Source organism: Seriola aureovittata, chromosome 5, assembly GCF_021018895.1.
Source record: "Seriola aureovittata isolate HTS-2021-v1 ecotype China chromosome 5, ASM2101889v1, whole genome shotgun sequence".
NCBI classification, from domain to species: Eukaryota; Metazoa; Chordata; class Actinopteri; order Carangiformes; family Carangidae; genus Seriola; species Seriola aureovittata.
Window position 1 is genome coordinate 3,076,338 of NC_079368.1, and position 21,418 is coordinate 3,097,755.

At 38.6% G+C, this 21,418-nt stretch overlaps 3 protein-coding genes across 5 annotated transcripts; 2 read left to right on the forward strand and 1 right to left on the reverse strand.

Moving 5' to 3' along the window:
• The first annotated feature begins 67 nt into the window (after positions 1-67).
• mrpl41 (mitochondrial ribosomal protein L41) lies at positions 68-2,109 on the forward strand. Its single transcript, XM_056375646.1, has 2 exons — positions 68-200; positions 1,481-2,109. The coding sequence occupies exon 2, from the start codon at positions 1,520-1,522 to the stop codon at positions 1,925-1,927; it is 408 nt and encodes a 135-aa protein (XP_056231621.1). The 5' UTR covers positions 68-200; positions 1,481-1,519; the 3' UTR covers positions 1,928-2,109.
• Positions 2,110-2,340: 231 nt separating this feature from the next.
• dph7 (diphthamide biosynthesis 7) lies at positions 2,341-11,005 on the reverse strand. Its single transcript, XM_056375644.1, has 10 exons — positions 10,931-11,005; positions 10,460-10,632; positions 8,963-9,096; positions 8,796-8,883; positions 7,481-7,575; positions 7,201-7,358; positions 5,204-5,276; positions 5,062-5,127; positions 4,766-4,938; positions 2,341-3,853 (listed from the first exon to the last, which is right to left on the reverse strand). Exons 2-10 carry the CDS (start codon positions 10,589-10,591, stop codon positions 3,444-3,446), a joined length of 1,329 nt encoding a protein of 442 aa, XP_056231619.1. The 5' UTR covers positions 10,592-10,632; positions 10,931-11,005; the 3' UTR covers positions 2,341-3,443.
• A 2,275-nt stretch (positions 11,006-13,280) lies between these two features.
• On the forward strand, positions 13,281-21,337 carry LOC130170114 (leukocyte surface antigen CD53-like). 3 transcript variants are annotated; one of them, XM_056377258.1, is made up of 9 exons: positions 13,281-13,677; positions 14,116-14,289; positions 15,062-15,146; positions 16,124-16,312; positions 18,699-18,773; positions 18,867-18,977; positions 19,100-19,204; positions 19,329-19,412; positions 19,974-21,337. In XM_056377258.1, exons 3-9 carry the CDS (start codon positions 15,084-15,086, stop codon positions 20,043-20,045), a joined length of 699 nt encoding a protein of 232 aa, XP_056233233.1. In that variant the 5' UTR covers positions 13,281-13,677; positions 14,116-14,289; positions 15,062-15,083; the 3' UTR covers positions 20,046-21,337. The 3 variants fall into 3 exon arrangements, with proteins under 3 accessions (XP_056233233.1, XP_056233236.1, XP_056233234.1); XM_056377261.1 differs by having other exon boundaries at positions 13,355-13,677; positions 14,146-14,289; XM_056377259.1 differs by lacking the exon at positions 13,281-13,677 and having other exon boundaries at positions 13,713-14,289.
• Positions 21,338-21,418: the final 81 nt, after the last annotated feature.

Here is a 21,418-nt window from a genome sequence, read left to right on the forward strand (position 1 = left end):
TTTTACCGATTTATTTTGAAGGGCAATTCTTCTTGTTCTAGTGATCGCTGTCATACTTAGCTTATCGGCCAATCATTGACTGGTGAGCACAAGTATCTCGGGTTTTGATTGGTGGATATTGGTGCTTCTCTGCCAATCGCTGAACACTTCATTGGACAGTCGGACACATTTACTTGCATTGGACTGACAGTGTGTTCAAGGTGAGAGGAACTGAATTGTAACAATATAGAAACGTATGGGCAGTTTAAAATGAGAACATTTAAACGTCGTCTATTATTATTGAGTAAATCTATAATCAGCTTGCTAGCAGACGATGTTGCGTTAACCGACTGTTAAATCAGCTAGCTAGTAAATGAGATGACCATTAGCATCACAACACTTTCGAGTTGTTTTCTAATCTACGTTAGAAACGTTACGCAGGTTTTTCTTTCCTTAAGTCATTTTCATTAATTCACTTAACGTAAACGTGTCAAAATATATAGTTGAAGATGTTGATTTCTTTCTTGGACTCCTTTAATTAAGCCTTAAGTTAAGGCTGAAGTGCTTGTCGAAAAATTCGGTTATTCTTGCTGTCTTGGTTAAAAAACATGGCTGCGGTCGAAAAGTCAAAATAATCTCCTTTTCTAACCACTTTTCCTCGACATTGATGGAAAACTTCATGAGGTCAAGTGAAGATGTGAAGGGGACTTGGGAGAAGAATCTGACCGCACTTACACTAAGCTTCTTTAAAACTAACTTTATTTTTAACACTTGGAGGATAAATACTCCTTTCTTAACCTCAAAAAGAAAACAAACTATTGATATATTGAAATAAAATGACATGAAAGAAATATACAAGAAGAGAAGATTGGGCCATTGAAATAATTAAATAAAAATAACGAACTGAGCAAGGGATCAGAATGAATTATATTCAGAAATAAGTACAAGGGTTCCTGGCATAGGCACTTCTGACATATCTATACAATTATAATGTAGAGAAAAAATTTTGTGCATTCCACAATGGAAGGGGATTTAGTGAAACTACATGTATGTATAGCTTAAGCTTTAGTGTTTTGTTATGATGATGATATTATAAATATAAAATAAATATAATATAAATTCTATAGGCTTGTTCTTCAAGAAGACTCCTAACTGGACAGATCTGAGAGAGAAGAGATCTATATTTATGGATTTGGGCGTCAGTTGATCAGACAAGGATTTCCATCCGTGTTGGATCATGTCGCAAACATAGATCTGCTGTTTCTACATTTACGTGGGTCTGCCGAGGTGAAACTACAATGGTGCATCGCTTTAGTTTAAATGTTGCTGCGGCAAGGAATTGTGGGATAGCATTTTCTCCTTTCCTCTCGTAAAAGAAAGGTCCAGTGTTTCCTATGCTAAAGGAGTTCAGATAGAAATTATTGAAGCTCCTTTCTTTATCATTTAGAGAATTCAACCAGCTCATGTTTAAAACTGTCGTGTTTTTTTCTTTTCTCCGCAGGATTTTCTCTGTTCTGGAAGGACAAAACACAGCGGCACCATGGGTGTGTTATCCACTCTAATGAGGGGTCTGGTGAGAGGAGCGGACAGGATGTCTGAGTTCACCAGCAAGCGTGGATCTAGGACTCATAATAAAGGCAGGGGCTCGAGGCCCACCGGACTGAGGCTCTCCAGCAGAAAGTTCATATCCATTAGAGCCATGATTCCTGAGTTTGTGGTGCCTCATTTGGAGGGATTCAAACTCAAACCGTACGTCTCGTATCGCTCTCCCAGAGGAACAGAACCTCCACTCACAGCGCAAAGTGTGTTTGCTGAAGTGGTGGCGCCGCAGATCAAGAAAGACTTTGAAGATGGCACTTTCAGCAAAGAGCAGCTGCAGAAATATGGATTTGAGCCCACACAGGAGGGGAAGCTCTTCAAGCTGTATCCCAAGAACTATGTGCGTTAAAGATGCACTCAGTGTCATTTATTTACTAGGAAAGAAACAGACTGCTGATTAAACACCTGCAACTGACATGAAAACTTTCAGGAGACTCATCACACAAGGGACTGTATTTTATGTTTAGAAAATCAATTTCCTACCAGCGGTTGACTTTTATGTTACCTAATAAAGGAGACATGATCCATGTGGCAGAATTGTTCGTTCATTCTTTCATTCATTATTGTAAACATCAGTTAAACAGTTTGAGCTGATCATTATTTACACATCAAAACTATTAATAAACCAAGGGTTTGTGAGGCCTCACAATAAATTACACTGCAATGACTGAGACTTATTGTTTTAATTTGCTCATTACACATTGATGAATTCAAATGAATATTCAGCTGTCTCCAAATTAAGATATGCACAGTGAGGCTAGACGGTGTCAATGTAACTTTATTGGTCGGAAAGAGGAACATAACCGGCAATAAAAGTGGCCTCAACACATTTTCATATAGTACTGTGATGACATTTCCAAAATCATCATATGGTGAAGATCAGCACCTCAAATTTCCAGCAGGACTAAACATAACACTTCAAAGATAAACTGGGTACTCTACAAGGGAACCGTAATACCAGCCTTCACCCAGGTCATCAGGCATAAACCCTGTCAAAATGTCCTAAACACTGAACTAAATCCAGGAGCACAAAGCGCCTATCAGAGAGTTGTAAATTAAGAGAAATTCCCTTTGATGCTTAATGGAGCTTTAAGTACGTTTTGTAGTTGCTACATAGCTAATGTTAGCATTAAGCATCAAACTTCATTCCTTTACTGACCGACAGCTTCCTCCAGAGGTGGGAAGCAATGACAATGTTAACTCTTGTTTTGCTCCTGTTTCTATCACGCCTTTTCTTCTACTGAAGCTAGCATGCTAACCAGCTAGCTCTGGCCTGGCCGGCCCGTCATGTGACTTTCTGACATCGAGTCACTGTCCTCAGTCTCACCTGAAGAAGTAGCTGCTCGGAGGACATATTATTACTCTCTTGTACTGTAAATGCAACGATGGCTGAAGCTCTTGGGAAGACTGGTAAGTAAAGAGCTGTTGATGCTAACACTAGGTATGCAGCCATAGCAAAATTTACAAATAGCTCCTTTAATAAAGTTATTACAAACATTCACACATACCGCATGGGTCCCCAATTCCTGTGTTCAACTTGTTGCTGGTCTTGAAGCAAGGTGTTTTATTGAACAATTTATCATTATCACAAAATGCTTAAAAAAGCTATGATACAGGGTGAATGGTTGTATTGATCTTGCAGCTACAGGATTAACAGTATAAGGACAACACACAATTTATGTTTAAATATAAGTTTATAAAAATCAGTGTAATTATGAAAATATAGGGTTTTGTTAATCGTGATAATTCCAAAGTGACGGGGCCCATCCCATTGCTGGGCTGTATATTCTGCTTTACTTTGGTTTGATTTATAATTTGATAGAAGATGTTGCTGTAGTGTCGTCTCAGCCAGTGCTCCATCCTGGTTAACATTGCTCTGATTCTGGTTGAGCCTCACCTGGAGTCCAGTCCCAACGCCACACATGGAGCATATGGTCATAGAACGAGCAGCTAGCAAGCAGACAGGTCAATGAGGGGGCATCATGATCAGGGTTGAGGGCAGGGCCTGCAGCAGGGGTGGTAGATGGTGCTGCAATGCTTTCTGGGATGTATTGTCCAGCATCATCCTCCAGGGAAGTGTCAAAGCTGGCGGTGGGAGATTCGTACTGAATCCTCACGTGTCCTCTGCTCTCTGTGAGGCTTTCCTTTGGTTCTGTAGCATGAGGGGAGCAGGGGGCTGGATGGTCCAGGGACAGCTGGGACCAGTCAGCTCCATAAGCGAGGGAGTTGTGGAGGATGTAGGAAGCTACAACAGGACAAGCTCCTCCGCTGCCCTCTGGTCAATGACAGGAAGACAACACGGTTACAGGGAAACTCAATAATAACTGATTAGGCAGAAACAAACAGTCCAGACCACAAGTTCTGTTTTTGTTCTTCAGGCTCTTTGCACCAGCACATTCATTTTGAAATAAAATAATGAATACTACATCGAAGTGCCCAGTCTCAGCTTTAATTTTATTATATTTATGTTGATGTAGAAAAAAAACATAAAGAGCAAATTTAATCAATTAAAGCTGAGACTTGGTATCAATTATTTTATTTCCAAATTGAATGTGCTGACCCAGAGCCTGAAAACCAAAAACCATCCAAATTCTTAGAAATTGGACTGTATATTCTGACTGCACACTTCTGAGGATTCAGGTGTTCAAGTGTTGGAGTCATTGACTATTCTTTTATTATTACTACTCATCTCCACCAGAGGTTGCAAGATACATTTGAGGAATTTGCCGGAGAAGGGAAGTTTAAATGTTACACAATATTATGCAAATTTTTTTCTTGTGAATTGCAGAACTGTTTTTAACTTTTTGCAAAAAAACAAAAAAAAAACAACAACAAAAAAATCTGTTTGGTTGAACACAACTGGTAAACATTTGCAACAGATAACAAGGATTCTAGGTGAGGATGTCCTGAGTCTTTTTCTGGCCCTGTTCCCAGTCAGAGTTCTTTGGTACTGGGTATCTGCCAATGCTGAGTCTGATCTGATGCTTACATTGTATCTGGAAAGTCTTCAGACCACATCACGTTTTTCACATTTTGTTATGTTGCAGCTTAATGCTTAAATTATTTCAATTCATTTTCCCTCATCAATCTACACTCAATACCCAATAATGGCCCAATGATGACTTTAAAAATTCATGTTAAGAATCCAGAGCAAGTATTTCTTTGTCCATTTCTCTATCACACTCACCCAGGGCCTGCTGGCAGTGAAGGATATGGAAGTCATTGTGCATGCAGGCTGCGAGCAGCAGGTGCTGATGGGTCGGATGCCACTTCAGCCTCCACACTCCACCACCCATGGCACTCTCACTGAGAGGCTGTCGCATGTTCCTGCCATCCCACAGCAAAACCTGCTCATCATAGCTGCAGAAAGAGAAGCCAGTAACACAAGACTTACAATCACATGAATGAAGGAGCAGCAGTGGTAAAGAGTAGTCACAATCACAAAATGCCAAGTTACCAAACATAGCTCACTGGGAAATTTACCTGCCTGTAGCCACGATGTGTTCCCGATGTGGGTTGCTCTGAATACTGCACACACCCATCGAGTGCCTTCAAAAGAACAGACCAGAAATCGTCACCGTACTTTGCTTAAATGGACAGTCTAAGTGAAGGAATCAGTACTCACCTTTTACTGGTCACAGTGGGGCAGGAGGGACCCACCCTGAGATCCCAGCCTTTAAGTTTGCAGTCATCACCACCTGGTGAGGAAAGACAGACCATTTCTATGCAACTTGAGCTCACAAGCTAGTCATGAAAGATGAAGAAACTGGCGTTTTGCCCACTTCAAGACAAATACTGTGTGTAGACACTGATATGAATGTCGTGTTGTCGTGAAATACAAGGTTATAAATCTACATTTAAGTATGTGAATATGCTCTATGATTAAGGGCTGGTGGGGGAAAGGGACAGGCAATAAATGGTGGCATTGACCATGATCATATTTAGGCATTAATTTACCTGGCAAAATAAATCATATAGGTATGATATGCATGACAGTTGTGAAGGCACTTTTGCAGTGATGTGAAAGAATAAATTTGTGACTATAATTTTTCATTCACATGATGTTTCTATTTATGATTTAAGTGCTCACTGTTGTTGATGCTTTTGCTGATTCTGTAACTTGCTCTTTCATTTTGACATTCAGTCACGGTGGCTGTTGATGCTTGTACTACTGACCTAGGGATCCTGGTTTATTCCAAACTGTTTTGAACAGTTCGTCTGGTTTTTACATAGATTTTACAAAATTTGCATTATGTAAGAAAATTATTAAAAAAAAGGAAAAAAAACTTAATCGGTGACTTTCTTTAGTAATCTTTCATTGCAGGTATATGTAATTACCGAAAGCGCTTTTAAAAATTCTCATAATGAAATAAGTCATTAAGTCAATAAAAGAGTCACACTTTTTGGTGAAAACAAACATTTTTAGCAGCTAATGTAAAAGCTTTGATGATCTGCCTATAGGTTGGAGAACTGTGTTGTGTGAAGTGTTGAGGCCAGTATACACTATGAGTAGGGCCTTGTCTCTCCTAAAGTTCCCCCTGCTGGATGCTGCACCATAAATTTCTTTCATAGATAATAATTAAAGCTGCTAGCAGCAGCTTTGGATGGGCCCTTGCACTTTGAGCCTGAATTTGGATGACCGTTGGATACAGAATCGATGACTAACATTATTTACTTCAATCAAACTTTGACTTTGTGCAATAGTTTGGGACGGTTCCAGCCCTAAAAACCTCAGTGCTCAGGCCAAAGTAATAATAACAATAATAATCATATTAAGAATGATAAAAGTGTGGTGTAGGAACAAACAATTCATGATGCACTTTCCACATTTGTATCCATATTGTATTCACATCATGTTCTGTTAATTTCTTCTAAAAACGAAGGTATCAATCTGCTGATCTCAGACCTGGATGGTTGAGGCAAAACATTCCTGATTTAGGCCACGTCCATACCACTAAGTTTTTGTTTTAAAACACGTTTGTTTTCCTACATTTCCTCCTCCCATCCAAACCACTCCCCCAAAAACAGAGAGTTTCAAAAATTCAGTTTTAGTTTGAAAACTCCAGGTTTACGTTGTAGTTTGGACGGGCATAATAGAAGACCTTTGGAAAAGTTGAAGTAGACACCCACAGACTCTCCCTGATTGATCTTATAAGCCTCAATTACCAGTAGTGAAAGCAACATGAAAAATGGATTACACGTGTTACTGACCTTATTGTTTTTGCTAGCAGCTGTTGTTCAGTTAAATTCTGTATTTTAACGCTACGACTGTCTTTGTTGTTCCTCGTTCTGAGTATTTTGTGCAACTAATCATCTGCAGAGAAGACAATCTGCTTCCTGTTTACACCGGCCCGCACATGCTCAGTGCATGTGACTGGTCATGTATTTATATGTTTTCAGGTGTGTTAGTCTGGACGGAGATCACATAGTAGTGTGGACGTAGCCTTAATCCTGATGTAATACAGTAGTTATTAAATCAACTAAGTTAAAAGCAACTATTTCTTTTGGTAGCCCATACAATGAGATAAACACACTGACATACAGTAAATCTACACAGGTTGACAGTCACAGAAAGGAAAGAGGTGGGGGAGGTGACTGACTATAATTGTAATGGGGTGTTACCAGAGTAAATGAGCTGTGTATCCCAGTATGAGAAGGCTGAGATCCAGGCTTCAAAGTCGTGGGCCTTCCACTGTGACAGAGTCGTCAGAGCGCCTTCAGCCAGAGAGACCACACTGACACAGCCGGCAGAGTCACTGCACACCACGCGCACGTCACTGCTGCTGACACAAACAAGGGGATACTTGACATGACCACAGTGACTTTTGTCCAAAATCTAATACTGTTAATGGAAACATACAGTAGTAGTTGTTCTGGCTCTGAATGATGCCGAGTACCTCACCTGTCCATCCTTCCAGTGGACCAATCCAATGACAGAGCCAGCCGCTCTGCTCCCACCTCCAAACTGCTCAGGGTCTGCAGACTGCAGCTGCCTTCCTACTGGATACACACATCCATGAGTGCAGACTACCACAGCAGTCACACACACACTCATCCTGCACTTTAAGATTCACAGCCAAACCTCCTCATTTTAAATCACCAGCCAGCTAAGAATTTATTTACTATTACTCTGGTATTATGTTCATGCACAACAACAAATATATGTGATGTGTCACTCATGCACATTTAATTTCTTCTTCTGTAAACAAATGGATATGTCTGGTGAAATACACTTTAACATATCATATTGTATATTTATCATTAGGTGTCCCTGGCTTTCAGGTTACCACTGTGTGCATGGTCAGTTTGATTAAGCTGAAAGGCACTTGATACAACAATAAAGTACGGCAGTTTAACACAGTTTTAGTACATATGGTTGTGATTTGCTGGTAAATCTGCAGCACAGAACAGTTTGATGTCGCCCACCACAGTCTGTTTTGGTGTTTAGCTATTTCTTATGGCCAAAAGTCAAAGCAAGACAAGGCAGTTTATCCATATAACACATTTTATACATAGCGGCAGTTCAGTGTGCTTTATAAGTTCCATAATAAAATAAATAAGACAGGATTTAAAAACAACTCTTGTATTACAGTGACATTTGTTGTACCGGCAGTCTTGCATCAAGCCATATTTTAACCAGGTTTGTTTAGAATTACCTCCTTTCTTTACAGTGGCATATGTATATTGGACAACCCAAAAATCAGAGTTTGATCTTAAAGACTGATGATATATTAAATTGAAACTGTATATGCTGATTCTGTAAACAAGCATCCCCAAAATGCCTAAAAATATAAGGCTACATCCACACTACTACGTTTTCGTTTAAAACACATCTCCTTCCCTACATTTCCTCCTCCCGTCCATACTATTGTGGAGTTTTCAAGTCCAAAAATCTGAGAGTTTCAGAAACTCTGCAGTCGCCGTTTTAGTTTGAGAACTCCAGGTTTTCCGCTTTAGTTTGGACAGGCAAAAACGGAGACCTTTGGAAACGACGACGTAGACACCCATGGACGCTCCCTGATTGGATCTTATCAGCCTCAATTACCAGTGGCGAAGTACAAAGTGTTACTGATCTTATTGTTTTTGCTAGCAGTAGTCATGTATGTCTGCGTTTTCAGGTGTGTTAGTTCGGATGTTGATTTAAAATGAAAACGCAGTAGTTTGGACATAGCCTAGGACGTCAGTGGCTGTGATTCTTCAGACATCACATTTCTCACCTGACCATCTGACATTGAGTACAGCTGCAGTTCCCCAGTGGCAGCTGCTGTTCCCAGCAATGCCTTCCCCGACACCGGCACATGGCACCTGAGAACATGTAAAAGAATCAATAAGAAGGAAGCAAACAGCGACAACAACAGCCACACGGGCAAACCTGATTTCTTACCATTTCATATCCAAAATGGCCGCTGTGTCAATGCGCTGCAGCTCAGTGAGAGGAGGACTCATCGATCCCTCTCGCCGAAAGTCAAAAAGGTACAAGCGACCAGTCCGGCTCGGGGTGACATCCTCTACCCCTGCCTACAGGAAAAACATTAAGAGACCAGCAGGATCATGAATATGTTTTAAGTAAAGTAACTTTTGGTGTGGAATGAACATCATGATTCAGTACAATTTAAACATTTAGTAAGATTCAGCTCTTATTTCCACAGTCGTCGTCCACCCAACCACTATATCCGACATACGGGCTTAATATGGTGAACAGTATAAACCAACTAAAATTTCAACATTTTATTGAATTTAGGGCTGCACAATATGAAAAGAAAAAAAATCATATTGCGATTACTTTGGCAGATATTGCAATTGCAATTTTAGCTGGAATGGTTGTTTTTTGCAAAGGTTGTAGCCCATGTGATGAGAGAAAATGCGGGGCCATTCATTCATTACTTACAACAGATTTTGACAGCGGTTGACTATAAGGCCCTTCTTATGTTTTTAACTTGATTTTTTAAATTGAATCTTTATTTAATCAGGCAGTCTCATTGAGACTAAAATCTCTTTTTCAAGAAAGACCTGAGAACAAAAAGCAGTCACGAGACACAACTGACAACATGAGAACATGGGGATATTGAGGGTTTAGTAGTTACTGGATCGTGTTCTGTGGATATTAGATTTAACATTCCAGCTTTATAAATTAATAATGTTGGATGTCTATTTCTTCTTGACTGTAAGGGGTTCCAACCAACGCAGCAATACAGAGAACAATGATGAGTATGGTATCTGTCATTTGTGATAAACTGTGATACACTGTTGTTATGCTGCTCCATCAACGCTGCAAATGTTAAACCCACAGAATGTCACCATACTCGAGGACAGACAAGAAGGTTGACTGCACAATAGTTTTACAGCTGGAGAAAGACAGACATCCTTTAATTCTAGGAGCCAAGTCTGATTTTTAATTTTTGAGTCAAGTGTTGAATATGAACTTTGAATGACCGTCTTTTGTCGAGCCAGTTGACAAAAGCCAGTTAGTTGATATTGTGCTTTAATGGCGCATTATCCCAAACAAAGTGATTATGACATTTCTGCAAAGCAACTAAGGCAGAGTGTACCTGAGGCTTTCAAGCCTGTGGGGCAGTTTTACCACTTTCCCTGGTGGTAATCTAGCATTTTGTCCTTGTGCCTAAAGTTGAAGTCAGCTTTTAAGCATTGTGGTTATTTTCACAAATACAAGGTGCTCCAAACAGAACCAAAACAAACGTACTGCACTGTAAATATGAGTTAACATTAACATTAACGATTGCTAAAAAATATGAGGTCATGTCATTGTGTGATTACTGATCGATTTTTTAATTACAATATAAAAAACCAACGACATTAACTAGTATGAGGTTCTGTCCATGTGACTGGTAATGGATGTACCGGGAAAGTTTTCAAATCTCACCCCTTTCTGTAGCTGATATGTCCCGCAGACCAGGATGTTGTGGTTCGGTGAAACAGGACACCACTCCACCGTATCAGCACTCTGCTCCGTGTCAAACACTTGTAGGCTGCGGGTCCTCGACTTCCAAGCCATGACCACCTGATCTGCATAACATTACTTTGCTAGAGCAGTAGCTGAAAACAAAATTAATACGTCTTAACTGCACAACCAAAGGTAAACTGAGATTTTAGTGGTACGTTCATCCTTAAGCAATATTAACTAGCTAACTTTCTGTAGGCTAACTGAGCTAACTCAATCTGTTTGGTAGCTAGCTAGCAAGCTATAATTAACTAGCTGCGGTCCCACGCAGCGCAAACTGTCATTTCATAGAGTGAACAGATTTTCAATGGGTGAATAAAATGTCCAGAGTCAAATTATTAGTTAGTTTAAAACTGAACATACACAGAACTTATCATTATCAACAAAACTCACGTGTAAACCAGCCTGGTACAGTCCCCACACGGCTTGGGAGTAGTGACGTCATGTCACATGACCAACCAACGCCTGCGTCATGAGTGCCCGAGCAGCCTGGATGCAGTCAAACATTTTTGGGACATCTTTACAGGTATAACTTGGCACAAAGTACGGCTATTACCCCATACATTTTGTATCACCAATACAGTTAAAGAATTACATGTGAAAATTTTTACATTATATACATCCAACAAATCTATATTTCGCGAAATTTTTAGACACCCAATTTTATGCAATAATGAACCAAAATCCTCCTTGCTCGATTGACCAATTATATAATTTGTAAAAGTAAAAATAACTTCAATAGAATGTAAACATATCATTACATATTATGAACATAATAAATATGTAAATTTGATGATCCTATAAGGTAAATTTCATATAGGCTACATAAATGCAGGGTAACATGGAAATAAGAGGATATAATGAAAAAATAATAAAAAAAACTCAAATTGAAAAAATCAACTACACTACAATAAAACTGTGAGACATGTATACTGTCTCACAGTTTTATTGTAGTATATATATATATATATATATACACATATATATTAGGCAATTTATTTTTCATTATTTCATTCATTATTATTTCATTATTTTTCATTGTTTTTACGAGTTGTATTTATTTTACTATCATTACGCTTGTAGTACATGTTTGTATTGTATTTTTAAAAATCCAGCAGTCAACCTCCCACTCGTCTTCATGGCTCGAAGAATGGATGTATTATGTCTCTGGTGTTACAGACTACGACAGAGACAGTGCTATTCCCCTTGCTATTGATGAGGTACTTTACTCCATAGATCACTTGAAAAATGGTAAGTCCCCAGGGACAGATGAGCTAACTGGGGAATTCTAGAAACTGTTTTCTATTTTTACTCAAAGTTTTCACAAACAGAAAGTATTATTCTCCCCCCCAGTTTGAGTCAGCCATGCTTACTGTAATACCCAAACCCAAAAAGGATTTACTTCTCATTGAAAATTAGCATCCAAAATACCTTCTTCACAATGATTATAAGATTGGTGCTTCAATATTTGCCAAGAGAATGGACTTTGTCATTGGAGAGACACAATCTGGATTTATAAAAAAAACATATACATATTTAAAATAATTTATGTTTAGTCTTAGATATCCTGGATTACTAGCATCTATAGCTTCATACTTCCACTCCATAAACCATAATTTTATCTTTAGCTGTCTTGAGAAATTTGTTTTGGCTCATTTTTTGTAGTGCAATCAAAACATTATATAGTATGCTAATTGTTACATTAAAGTCAGAAATGGAACTTCTCCCAGATTTAACTTCAAAAGAGGACTTAGACAAGGCTGCCAAATCTTGCCTGATTGGTAACTACTGAGATCCTTGCTGATCACATCACCATGATCGATTTATGAAAGAATTTCTGCTGCAGGAAGAGAAGTTGTAATCAGCCAAATATCAAACGACACAACTATTTTTCTGAAAGACATCAGAAAAACATCTTATGCCCCTTGACTTAATTCAGTCCTTCTCTAAAGCTTCAGGACTTTACCATAATATCAATAAATATGAACTTGTGCCTGTTAAAGATAGTTCAGTGGTATCTATTTGTGAAAACGTTTCAGTCAGCGGCTCCAAAGGGACCTGAGTCTGAAGGGCAGAATTTTGTTGTCACAGAGGGAATATCTTGACTAACACGCAGTGCAGTCAGAAACTCTTCAGACCCCTTCAATTTTTCACTATCAGTCTTTTCCCTCATCAATCTTCACCCAATATCCCATAAAGACAAAGTGAAAACAGAATCTTAGACGTTTTATAAAGCAGCGAGTGCAGCCTTAAGTGTTCTTGGGTCTGACGCGATAAGCTCTGGGGCTTTTCTGCCATTCTTCTCTACAGATCATCTCAGGCTGTGTCAGGTTGGAAGGGTGGCCATCAGTGGACAGACATCTTCAGGTCTGTCCAGAGACGTTTGTTGTATGCCTTGTTAAATTTGTAAAATACTCATTTATACTCTCTGCCGACTCCCTCCTAAATCCTGGGATGAAAAGGTAAATGTTGTTTAAACTTATTTTCTACTAACATGCTGTTTTTGTTTTGTTTTTATTAACTTATTGTATGTATTAACTTGTTGTTATCTTTTGGTCTTGGTGTTGTATTTATGTGCCCCATGTTTTTATATGTGCTAAATGCATATATCCCACTGCTGCATATCCAATAGCCCCACTGTCTCACATGTCCCTGAGACTCCTGAGCTCTGGACCAGGTTTTCATTAAAGATCTCTCTGTACTTTGCTCTGTTCAGCTTCCCGTCAGTCAGGCTCCCTGTCCCCTCCACAGCCGGGTGCTGCCTCCACCGTGCTTCACTGTTGGGATGGTGTTGTTCAGGTGATGAGTGGAGCCTGGTTTCCTCCAGACATGACTGCATTACAACTGAGGCCAAACCATTCAGTCCTGGTCTCATCAGACCAGATAATCTGGTTTCTCTCAGTCTGACAATCCTTCAGGAACCTTTTTGCAATTTCCAAGCAGCTTTTTAATGTGTCTTCCACTGAGGAGAGGGTTGGTCTGGAAACCACTGTTATTTTTGGGGCTCTTCAATCCAGGGGAGATTGGAGGCTACAGTGTGTCGCTGTCAGAAATGGCTAGCTGGTTAGCATGCTAACTTCAGTAGAGAAGTCACAAGAGTTCACACTGATGTTTGTTTCCACCTCTGAAGACAACTCTTGGTGAGTAAAGGAATGAAGTTTGATCCTGAACTCGCAACGTTTCCTCTAGACTGGTATTAAACAACTGCTAATGCTAATGTTAGCTATGTAGCAATAGCAAAAAATGACAAATAGCTCCTTTAAAAGACATTTTAGTATATACAGGACATAGATCTATTCCTTATCCCAAACAAATATTCCATTATTGACCCGCAGAAACATCCTAACATGATTTCTATTTGAAATACTATTTTGAACTGTTCTTTATTCTTTTGAAAAAAAATCTCATCTCAGTAAGGTTTGTCAACCTCACAGCTTTTGACCACTGTTTGCCTGTTTTAGAGCAAGTTATATTTTTTAACATACATCTTGTCTAAACATAGCAGTGTGTCACAGACATGTGTTCCTCTGTCTCTGTTGCACTTATTTTGGTTTTGTTACCCCGCTGCACTTTCTCAGTCATACATTTTCCGTGTTGCTCATGCTGAGAATGAGGAAGTGAGCAGGGCTGCTGAAAGCCCCACCAAGAGCTTCACAGTCCTGGGTACTATGAGAAGGGGAAGTGTGAGCAGCAGCAAAGTTCACAAAACACACGTTTGGAACAAGAGACGAACAAATTACTCTTCTTAACAGGTAAGACCTAAATTTTAATTCTGGTCCTTTATTTGAGTTTTGAACGAGAACGTTGTGATTATTGTAAAGATCATGTTTTATTTCTGGTTGATTCTTCATTTAAAAAAAAAAAAAAAATGTGTTGACATTATGTCTTCAGAGAATACTAAAAAAAAAAAGCTGAAAAGCTAAAAAATTTAAATCTAAATCTAAATCTAACTCGAAGTATCAACTTTGTAAAAAATAGTTTATTAACTTTAATAAAAGGTTTTAAAGTTTTAAAGTTTTTAAAGTATTAAAGTTAAAAAACTTTAATACTTTACTTTACTTTAAACATTTTTTTTAAAACTTTAAAACTTTAAAAACTTTATTAATCTTTCTTTCCCAGCAAAGATCAGTTATAAATAAATCAACAATTAGATGTTTTTGGATATACTTAACACCGTAAACATATATCATTTGGTCATTGGTTTAGGGGAGGGGGTTTTTAAACCCAGAAGGATTCTTTTTACATTTTGGGGAAGTAATTGTATTTCAACAGTAGCCCAAACCCCTGCGATGATTCACATTGTGTGTCGTAAACAAAAAAGCCATTTGAAATGCCTGTAAACTAAGAGGAAACACAGGAAGTAAGATGCAGCGGCCTCACTTCCCTGCAAGTGTGACCATGACGTTTTGTCACCTTTAAGACACACACACCCAAAGAGAGAAACAGGTTCACTTTGGCTTGTTCTGTTCATATTGGATGAAATATGATAATATAATTGTTGTTTTTGTTTGTTTGTTGTCACAGGTCTGATCAGAGGTGTTACACAATGGCTCAGGGCTGCCTCAAGTGTTTAAAGTACACCATGTGTGTCGCCAACTTCCTTTGCTTTGTACGTATGTCTCAATCATTCATCATCTCTGGCATTAGTTAGTGTCTGTTTTTATCAACCAGGGGTTATTTTAAAATTGTGAGGGAGTATGTGGCAAGATTGTGGTATAGCTGAGCTAATAAAAATTATGGGTACCACTTTACAATAAGCCTACCCTTATAAAGGATTCATAAATGGCTTATAAATAGGTTATTAATTCAGTTGTTAACACTTTGTAAATGATAAATAAACAGTTATAAATAAGTTATAACACAGTTTTTATACATTGATGCAGGCTCACTCTTTGGCAAGATGAAATGAATGCTTACTAATTAATCTTACTAATGACTTACTATCATTTATAACTGGTAAAAGGAACCTAATTGTAACTCATTAATAAATGTTGATGTGTTTTACATTTTACAACAAGGCTCCTTTTATCAGTTATAAATGTTAGTAACTGAAGAATAAAAATGAGAAGATGAAACATGAAGATGGATGGGGGGAGAATCAGCTCAGTGAACAACAGGCCACAGAGGTGTGAACAGTGGGACAGAGGGTGTGTGTGTGTGTGTGTGTGTGTGTGTGTGTGTGTGTGTGTGTGTGTGTGTGTGTGTGTGTGTGTGTGTGTGTATTATACCAACATGGTATAATAATTGGATTTTTATTATCATGCACTCATGTAAGAAGCATATCATGTTGCAGCTGGTTGAGTTGGCGTTAACTTTAACTTAAATAATATACTGCTGTGTAGAATAACTTATAGCAATAAATTGTATTTTATACACTCATTTATGTTTTGCAAATAACTTCTTCTGTAAAGTAACTACAGCTATTAAAGAACTGTAAAGTGAAATATTTCTCTTTAAATATAGTGAAGCAGATTACCAGAATGCCCTTGAGCAAGGCACTGAGCCACTAATTGCTCCAGTGTTCTGTGATGATCTAATGAAGGAAGGTGTATGAACCTGACTGTGGTGTTCGTCTCCTCCTGTCAGATGTGTGGTGCGGCCGTACTGGGCTTCGGTGTGTACATGACCGTGAATTTCAAGATGGCCGCACTCACCCCGACCTTGGTCAGCTTCAACTTGGCCAACATGCTGCTGATCAGCGGCATTGTCATCACCTGTGTGTCCTTCCTAGGATTCCTGGGCGCTCTGAAGGAGAACCGCTGTCTTCTCCTGACGGTACGACACACGACACCCCTGGGTGCTCCCAACCGGTTGTGTTGTTCTGCAAACGTCTCATGTTCAGCTATTCAAGTCTCCATTTCAGGCAAATTTGATGTTATTTGTACACTGTCACCTTAACAAGTGATTCCAGGCTTGGGGTTGATGTTGTATTATACTCTGATTCTTATTATTTATCCATCTTTGATCCTTTTACAAACATTTTTAGCCAATTTAGATAAGTGGGACACACAGATATGATCCATATAGGCTTATAGACAGTGGGTTGGGTCTTTAAAGAGACCATCCACCCTTATATACCTCATTTTCTGCAGAAAGTAGTCTCATTTGTTCTGCGGATTATCTAGATTAACTGTGACACTCTCTGGAAAGACCCTTGCACCGCTTTTAATTGTTCAGTGATGATGACACCACTAATGACATTCCATTCATCTCATTTACATTGAGAGACAGATCTCTCAAGACCTAGACTACTAGAAAAAAAATTGTGTCGTGTGAATTTGGGTGAACTGATCCTTTAAAGCTCTTTTGAAAGTGTTTGTAATTTTTCCCACACATTGGTTGCAAATCATTTTTTACCACTACTACATGTTGTTTTCAAAAAAAAAAAGTTTGTTTGAGCATGTGCATCAAAATCCCCCAAGTGACCTGAAAGTGAAGGAAACATTTGACACATGGCAACATGCTTGTGTTTTGTTTCTATTTTATATAATTTGTCTCACTACAACATGATTCATTCATTAGAGGATAGGTTCTTTACAACTTGGGTCTTATTTTCATAGTTTTAACCATGTTTTTTTTATCAGTTAAGATGCCATTGTACTTAACAGCTTAGTATGTTAGTGATCCTCTGACCTTTTTTCGCGGTTGTGAGTCAAATGTCTGTACGATTACTGGATGCCATGAAATTCAAAACCTTGGTGATCAAATGACTTCTCATCGACCAACACCACCAGGTCAAAATTTGACTATATCAAATTATTTAAAAGCAGTGCCACCAGCCTCAGATGCACTTTGCTTTAATGCTACTTAGCACATGTTAGCATGCAAACATGCTAAACTAAGTTGGTGAACATGTTAATCATTATCTGCTAAACATTAGCATATTAGCATTGTTATGTGACTGTGTTAATATGCATATGTTAGCATAATTAGCACAAAATACCAGTCTTGTTCCCCAGGGGGTTGCATTAGGAATACCATTGACTGAATCACAGAGCTAAATGAGCTAAGGAAATTGAATGTGCACAACTATGGTAAGTACAGAAGCCGGGAAAGGCCATACTCGCAAATATCTTTTTATCCTATTATCTTTAGACAATGGAATAATTATCTAGTGTCCAGATAAGGACGTTATCTCGAGATAACGCAGATTTGTTATGGCGAGATAAAGGGATAATTATTCCGTTATCTTGAGATAATGGATAATGGAGAAATTCATGTGTCCATTAGCTTATTGTTGATAATAATAATAATAATAATAATAATAACAGTTGATAATAAATAAACAATAATAATTAGATGAGTTCACTTCCTTTGGCTGAGGTGTTGTATAGCCTGATGGCAGCGAGAACAAAGGATCTCCTGAACCTCTCTGTTCTGCAGCGCAGTGAGATGAGACGTTTGCTGCAGCTGCAGCTGCTTCTCTGTCCTGCCAGAATGTTGTGGTGAAGATGGCTGGTATTGTCCAAGATGGCTTCCATCTTACATTGCATACGTCTCTCCACAACAGTCCTTTATAAAAAATATGCTTGCATGTATGGCTTTTCTCGGCTTCTGTAGGTAAGTACCATGGATCAAAGTTTAAGCACATAGAAAGCTCCGCAAACTGCGGAAAAAGGTCGCAGTGTTTCACACAGAGGTCCTTCAGAAGTAATCAGGATACAGTACAGGACGTAAATGATGCAGGGAGCAAATGTGATAAACTGTTGCTTTTTCTGGAGAATTAACAGCCTCTGCTGTGTAGGACTTTACATCGAAAACAACAGGCATGTGTGTTTTGACACACATCACACACTGTCAGCTACACTGCCTTGAGAAACGAACCACTTGCCTTCCATAGAGGATGAATACAATGACTAACTACCTTTGCACGTACCATTAATGTTAGAGAGGGAGGGTTGATTGTTTGCTGCTCTTACAATGGCTAAAACAAAGCTAAAGTTAATTTGATTTGAGCAAGCTCACGCTCTGTGCTCTCATCATAAACGTGATCATGTATGTCACCGAATCTCAGAGAAAACTAACAAGATGCCACCCAAGTTGCAAGAAACCTGAATTTTCCTTTAATTTCTGTAAATCTTATATGGTACTGTCATATATTTTAATGCAATTGAAATAGTAAAAACATAATAGACTGTTTTAAACTTTACTCTGATGACAGTTTTTCCTGCTGCTGTTCATGCTGATGTTGGTGGAGCTGACTGTAGCGTGCTTGCTACTCATGTACGAGAGAGAGGTAGGGTTACATCCATCAGTTCTCACACTATGTGTTGTGCTTATAAAGTAAATGCATGAGGACTCTATCTGCAAATGTCACCTCACTGTTTAGATTGGTCAAATGGTGAAAGAGGATCTCAACAACGGTTTAGAGAAAGCTAAAGGAACGGCTGGAAATTCAACGACGGAGGTATTGAACGAGTGGGATCTGCTTCAGAGCCAGGTAAGTGTGTCAGAGCAGATACATACTGACAGCTCACATAAATAACTGTGAATGTGGTGTGTCAAAGTACTGGGAACTACGTGTTCTCAGTCTCAGTTTAAGATGTTGATGATTTGTTTCAGCTTGAGTGCTGTGGAGTCAATAATAAGACAGACTGGGGAAACAACGTGCCTGGATCTTGCCGGGTGAAGCCATCCGACCCATCTAAGCCTCAATACTGGAAAAAGGTAGATAGTGTAACCCCTGTGAACAGCTGGGATCAAGACTTGTTTTGACATACTGTAGAGGAGTCATACTATTATATTTGACTGTTGGTTGCATTCATCTCAAACTTATGTTCTCCGTTTGCAGGGTTGTTTGTTAAAATTACAGACCTTCTTTGAAGAAAATTTCCTACACACTGGGATTTCTGTCATCGTCCTCTGCATTATCGAGGTAAACCGATGGTGGAAGTGTTCAAATATTTATTAAATGTAACCACCAAATTGCTAGGAAAGCAGTTTATTGTTAACATTCAAAATCTAAACATATGAATTGTGCTTTTGGGGGAACCAGCAGTGTTGCCAACTTCTGTTGTGTGAGTGTGTGAGTATCTGCAGCGCATGTTGATGAAGATGTTATCTGAGGTTGTTTGTGCTTTGTTTATTTGCATGTGTTTTCTTAAGTTGCAGTACTTTGAGCTCACAGGGCCACCGTAGATTTGAACTCTGAAAAGACAGAAAAATCAACAGAAACTCTTTAGTCAAAAATATTTTTTCTCAAGAAATGATTTTGTGATCTTGAAATTACACACATGGACCTTACAGCTTTAATTCTACACTGTTTGATTAACAATGTTTGACAAACTTTGCAATGTGGAATGAAGTGCCACAAATGTTGATGTTTGAAGTTTATATATGTAATAAAATCTATAATTATATGTCCATGCAGAACAAAACTTCAGGCAACAAGTTCATATATAATGTTTTACAATAAAATTTTTCTCGTTTCTGACAGGTTTTGGGAATGTGTTTCGCCATGACGCTGTTTTGCCACATCAGTAGATCCGGACTGGGCTACAAGTTGTAGACCAGTGGTGGGCAAATAGTGTCCTGTGGGGCAAAAAAGGCCCGCCAACTAAAGTATGTGATCACCTGATGAAAGTTTTTCCTTTTGCATCAAAACCGTTTCCTTATTTTTCGGAATTATGTAAATAACAGTGTACTGATTAAAAAGCAAACAACCCATCAATTGTATTTTAAGTTTCATAGTGCAACAAATAATACATTTATGTAAATTAGTGTTTTTTTGCCACATGTTTTACAAAAGAATTGAAGTAAGAATTGAATATAAGGCTCCACCTCCACTGTGCCTGTAAAACTACAGATGGGGGACAAGTTAAAGAAGCTATGTCTAAGTTTTGCTTTTGATACGTAGCTAACATTAGCATTAGAAGCTGTTTACTTACCAGTCTCACCAACTGCTTCAGTCATTGTTGTGTTGACAATACAAGAGGATGCTAACGTTACCTATGTAGCAATAACGAAACGTACATATAGCTTCTTTAAAGGAAAAAAACTTGAATGAATGAGTGAAGTACAGAGCATGAAGCTCCAGATCTCAATCCAATTCATGTCCTGTGGGAGATTTTGGACCAACATGTCGACAGCACTCTCCATCACCGCCATCAAAACACCAAATGAGGGAATCTATTTCAGAAGAATGATGCTCATCGCTCCATTCTCGTTCTGATAATCTACACCAAGGAGCATTGAAGATGTTGTGGCAGCACATGGTGGCCCAACAGCCGACTGCAGTGTTGGGTTGTTCCTTCACTTTGTCACCCGTCTTTATATTGAAGAATACTGAAAAAAAACTTGGCCTACAATCAAACCTGATTGATGACCAGCTATAAACAATATGTCTTTTGTCTTTGTATTTTTTTTTCGAGTTAATGGTTGTACAGTTCTGTCCTTTAAAAATCCTGTGCCTGAGAATATACGAGACTTTTCTGAAAGCTCAGAATATGATTTTATAAACACAGCATTGACGGCATCATTTTGTTATATCAATATATTCCACTTTTCACTTGCACTGGAAAATGAAACTGAAATGAAATATATTACAATGTCTGTTTTAAGTGAGGTAAAGCTATGTGTAATGCTATTTCAGTCTCAGCTGTGTGAAATGAAAGCAGTTTTGTATGACTGGCTTGTTGCAAAGTTTCTCTTAATATCGCTGCACTGTATATTTTATATAAGGGATTAAAGTTTGAAAAGCATGTTTCTGCAAAATGTAGGTAAAATTCCTTCACAAAGTTCTCACTGACGACTTTTAGAAATCCTGCAATGGACCAATAAAGTAGTTTAGTTTTAAAATGGCACTGTATCCTCCATTTTGACTACATTCATGTTCTCAGATGTTCATTTCCTGTCTTTGACTTGTGATGTAACCACTTCCTC

Excerpts from the sequence above, each read along its gene's own strand:
- mrpl41 (XM_056375646.1), top strand. The coding sequence starts at position 1,520 with ATGGGTGTGTTATCCACTCTAATGAGGGGTCTGGTGAGAGGAGCGGAC.
- LOC130170114 (XM_056377258.1), top strand. The coding sequence starts at position 15,084 with ATGGCTCAGGGCTGCCTCAAGTGTTTAAAGTACACCATGTGTGTCGCC. Across the intron at positions 16,313-18,698 it reads ACCGCTGTCTTCTCCTGACG|TTTTTCCTGCTGCTGTTCAT; the intron begins GTACGACACACG and ends CTCTGATGACAG. Across the intron at positions 18,978-19,099 it reads GGGATCTGCTTCAGAGCCAG|CTTGAGTGCTGTGGAGTCAA; the intron begins GTAAGTGTGTCA and ends GATTTGTTTCAG.
- dph7 (XM_056375644.1), bottom strand. The coding sequence starts at position 10,591 with ATGGCTTGGAAGTCGAGGACCCGCAGCCTACAAGTGTTTGACACGGAG. Across the intron at positions 7,359-7,480 it reads TCCACTGGAAGGATGGACAG|CAGTGACGTGCGCGTGGTGT; the intron begins GTGAGGTACTCG and ends TTGTGTCAGCAG. Across the intron at positions 4,939-5,061 it reads CACATCGTGGCTACAGGCAG|CTATGATGAGCAGGTTTTGC; the intron begins GTAAATTTCCCA and ends CTCTTTCTGCAG.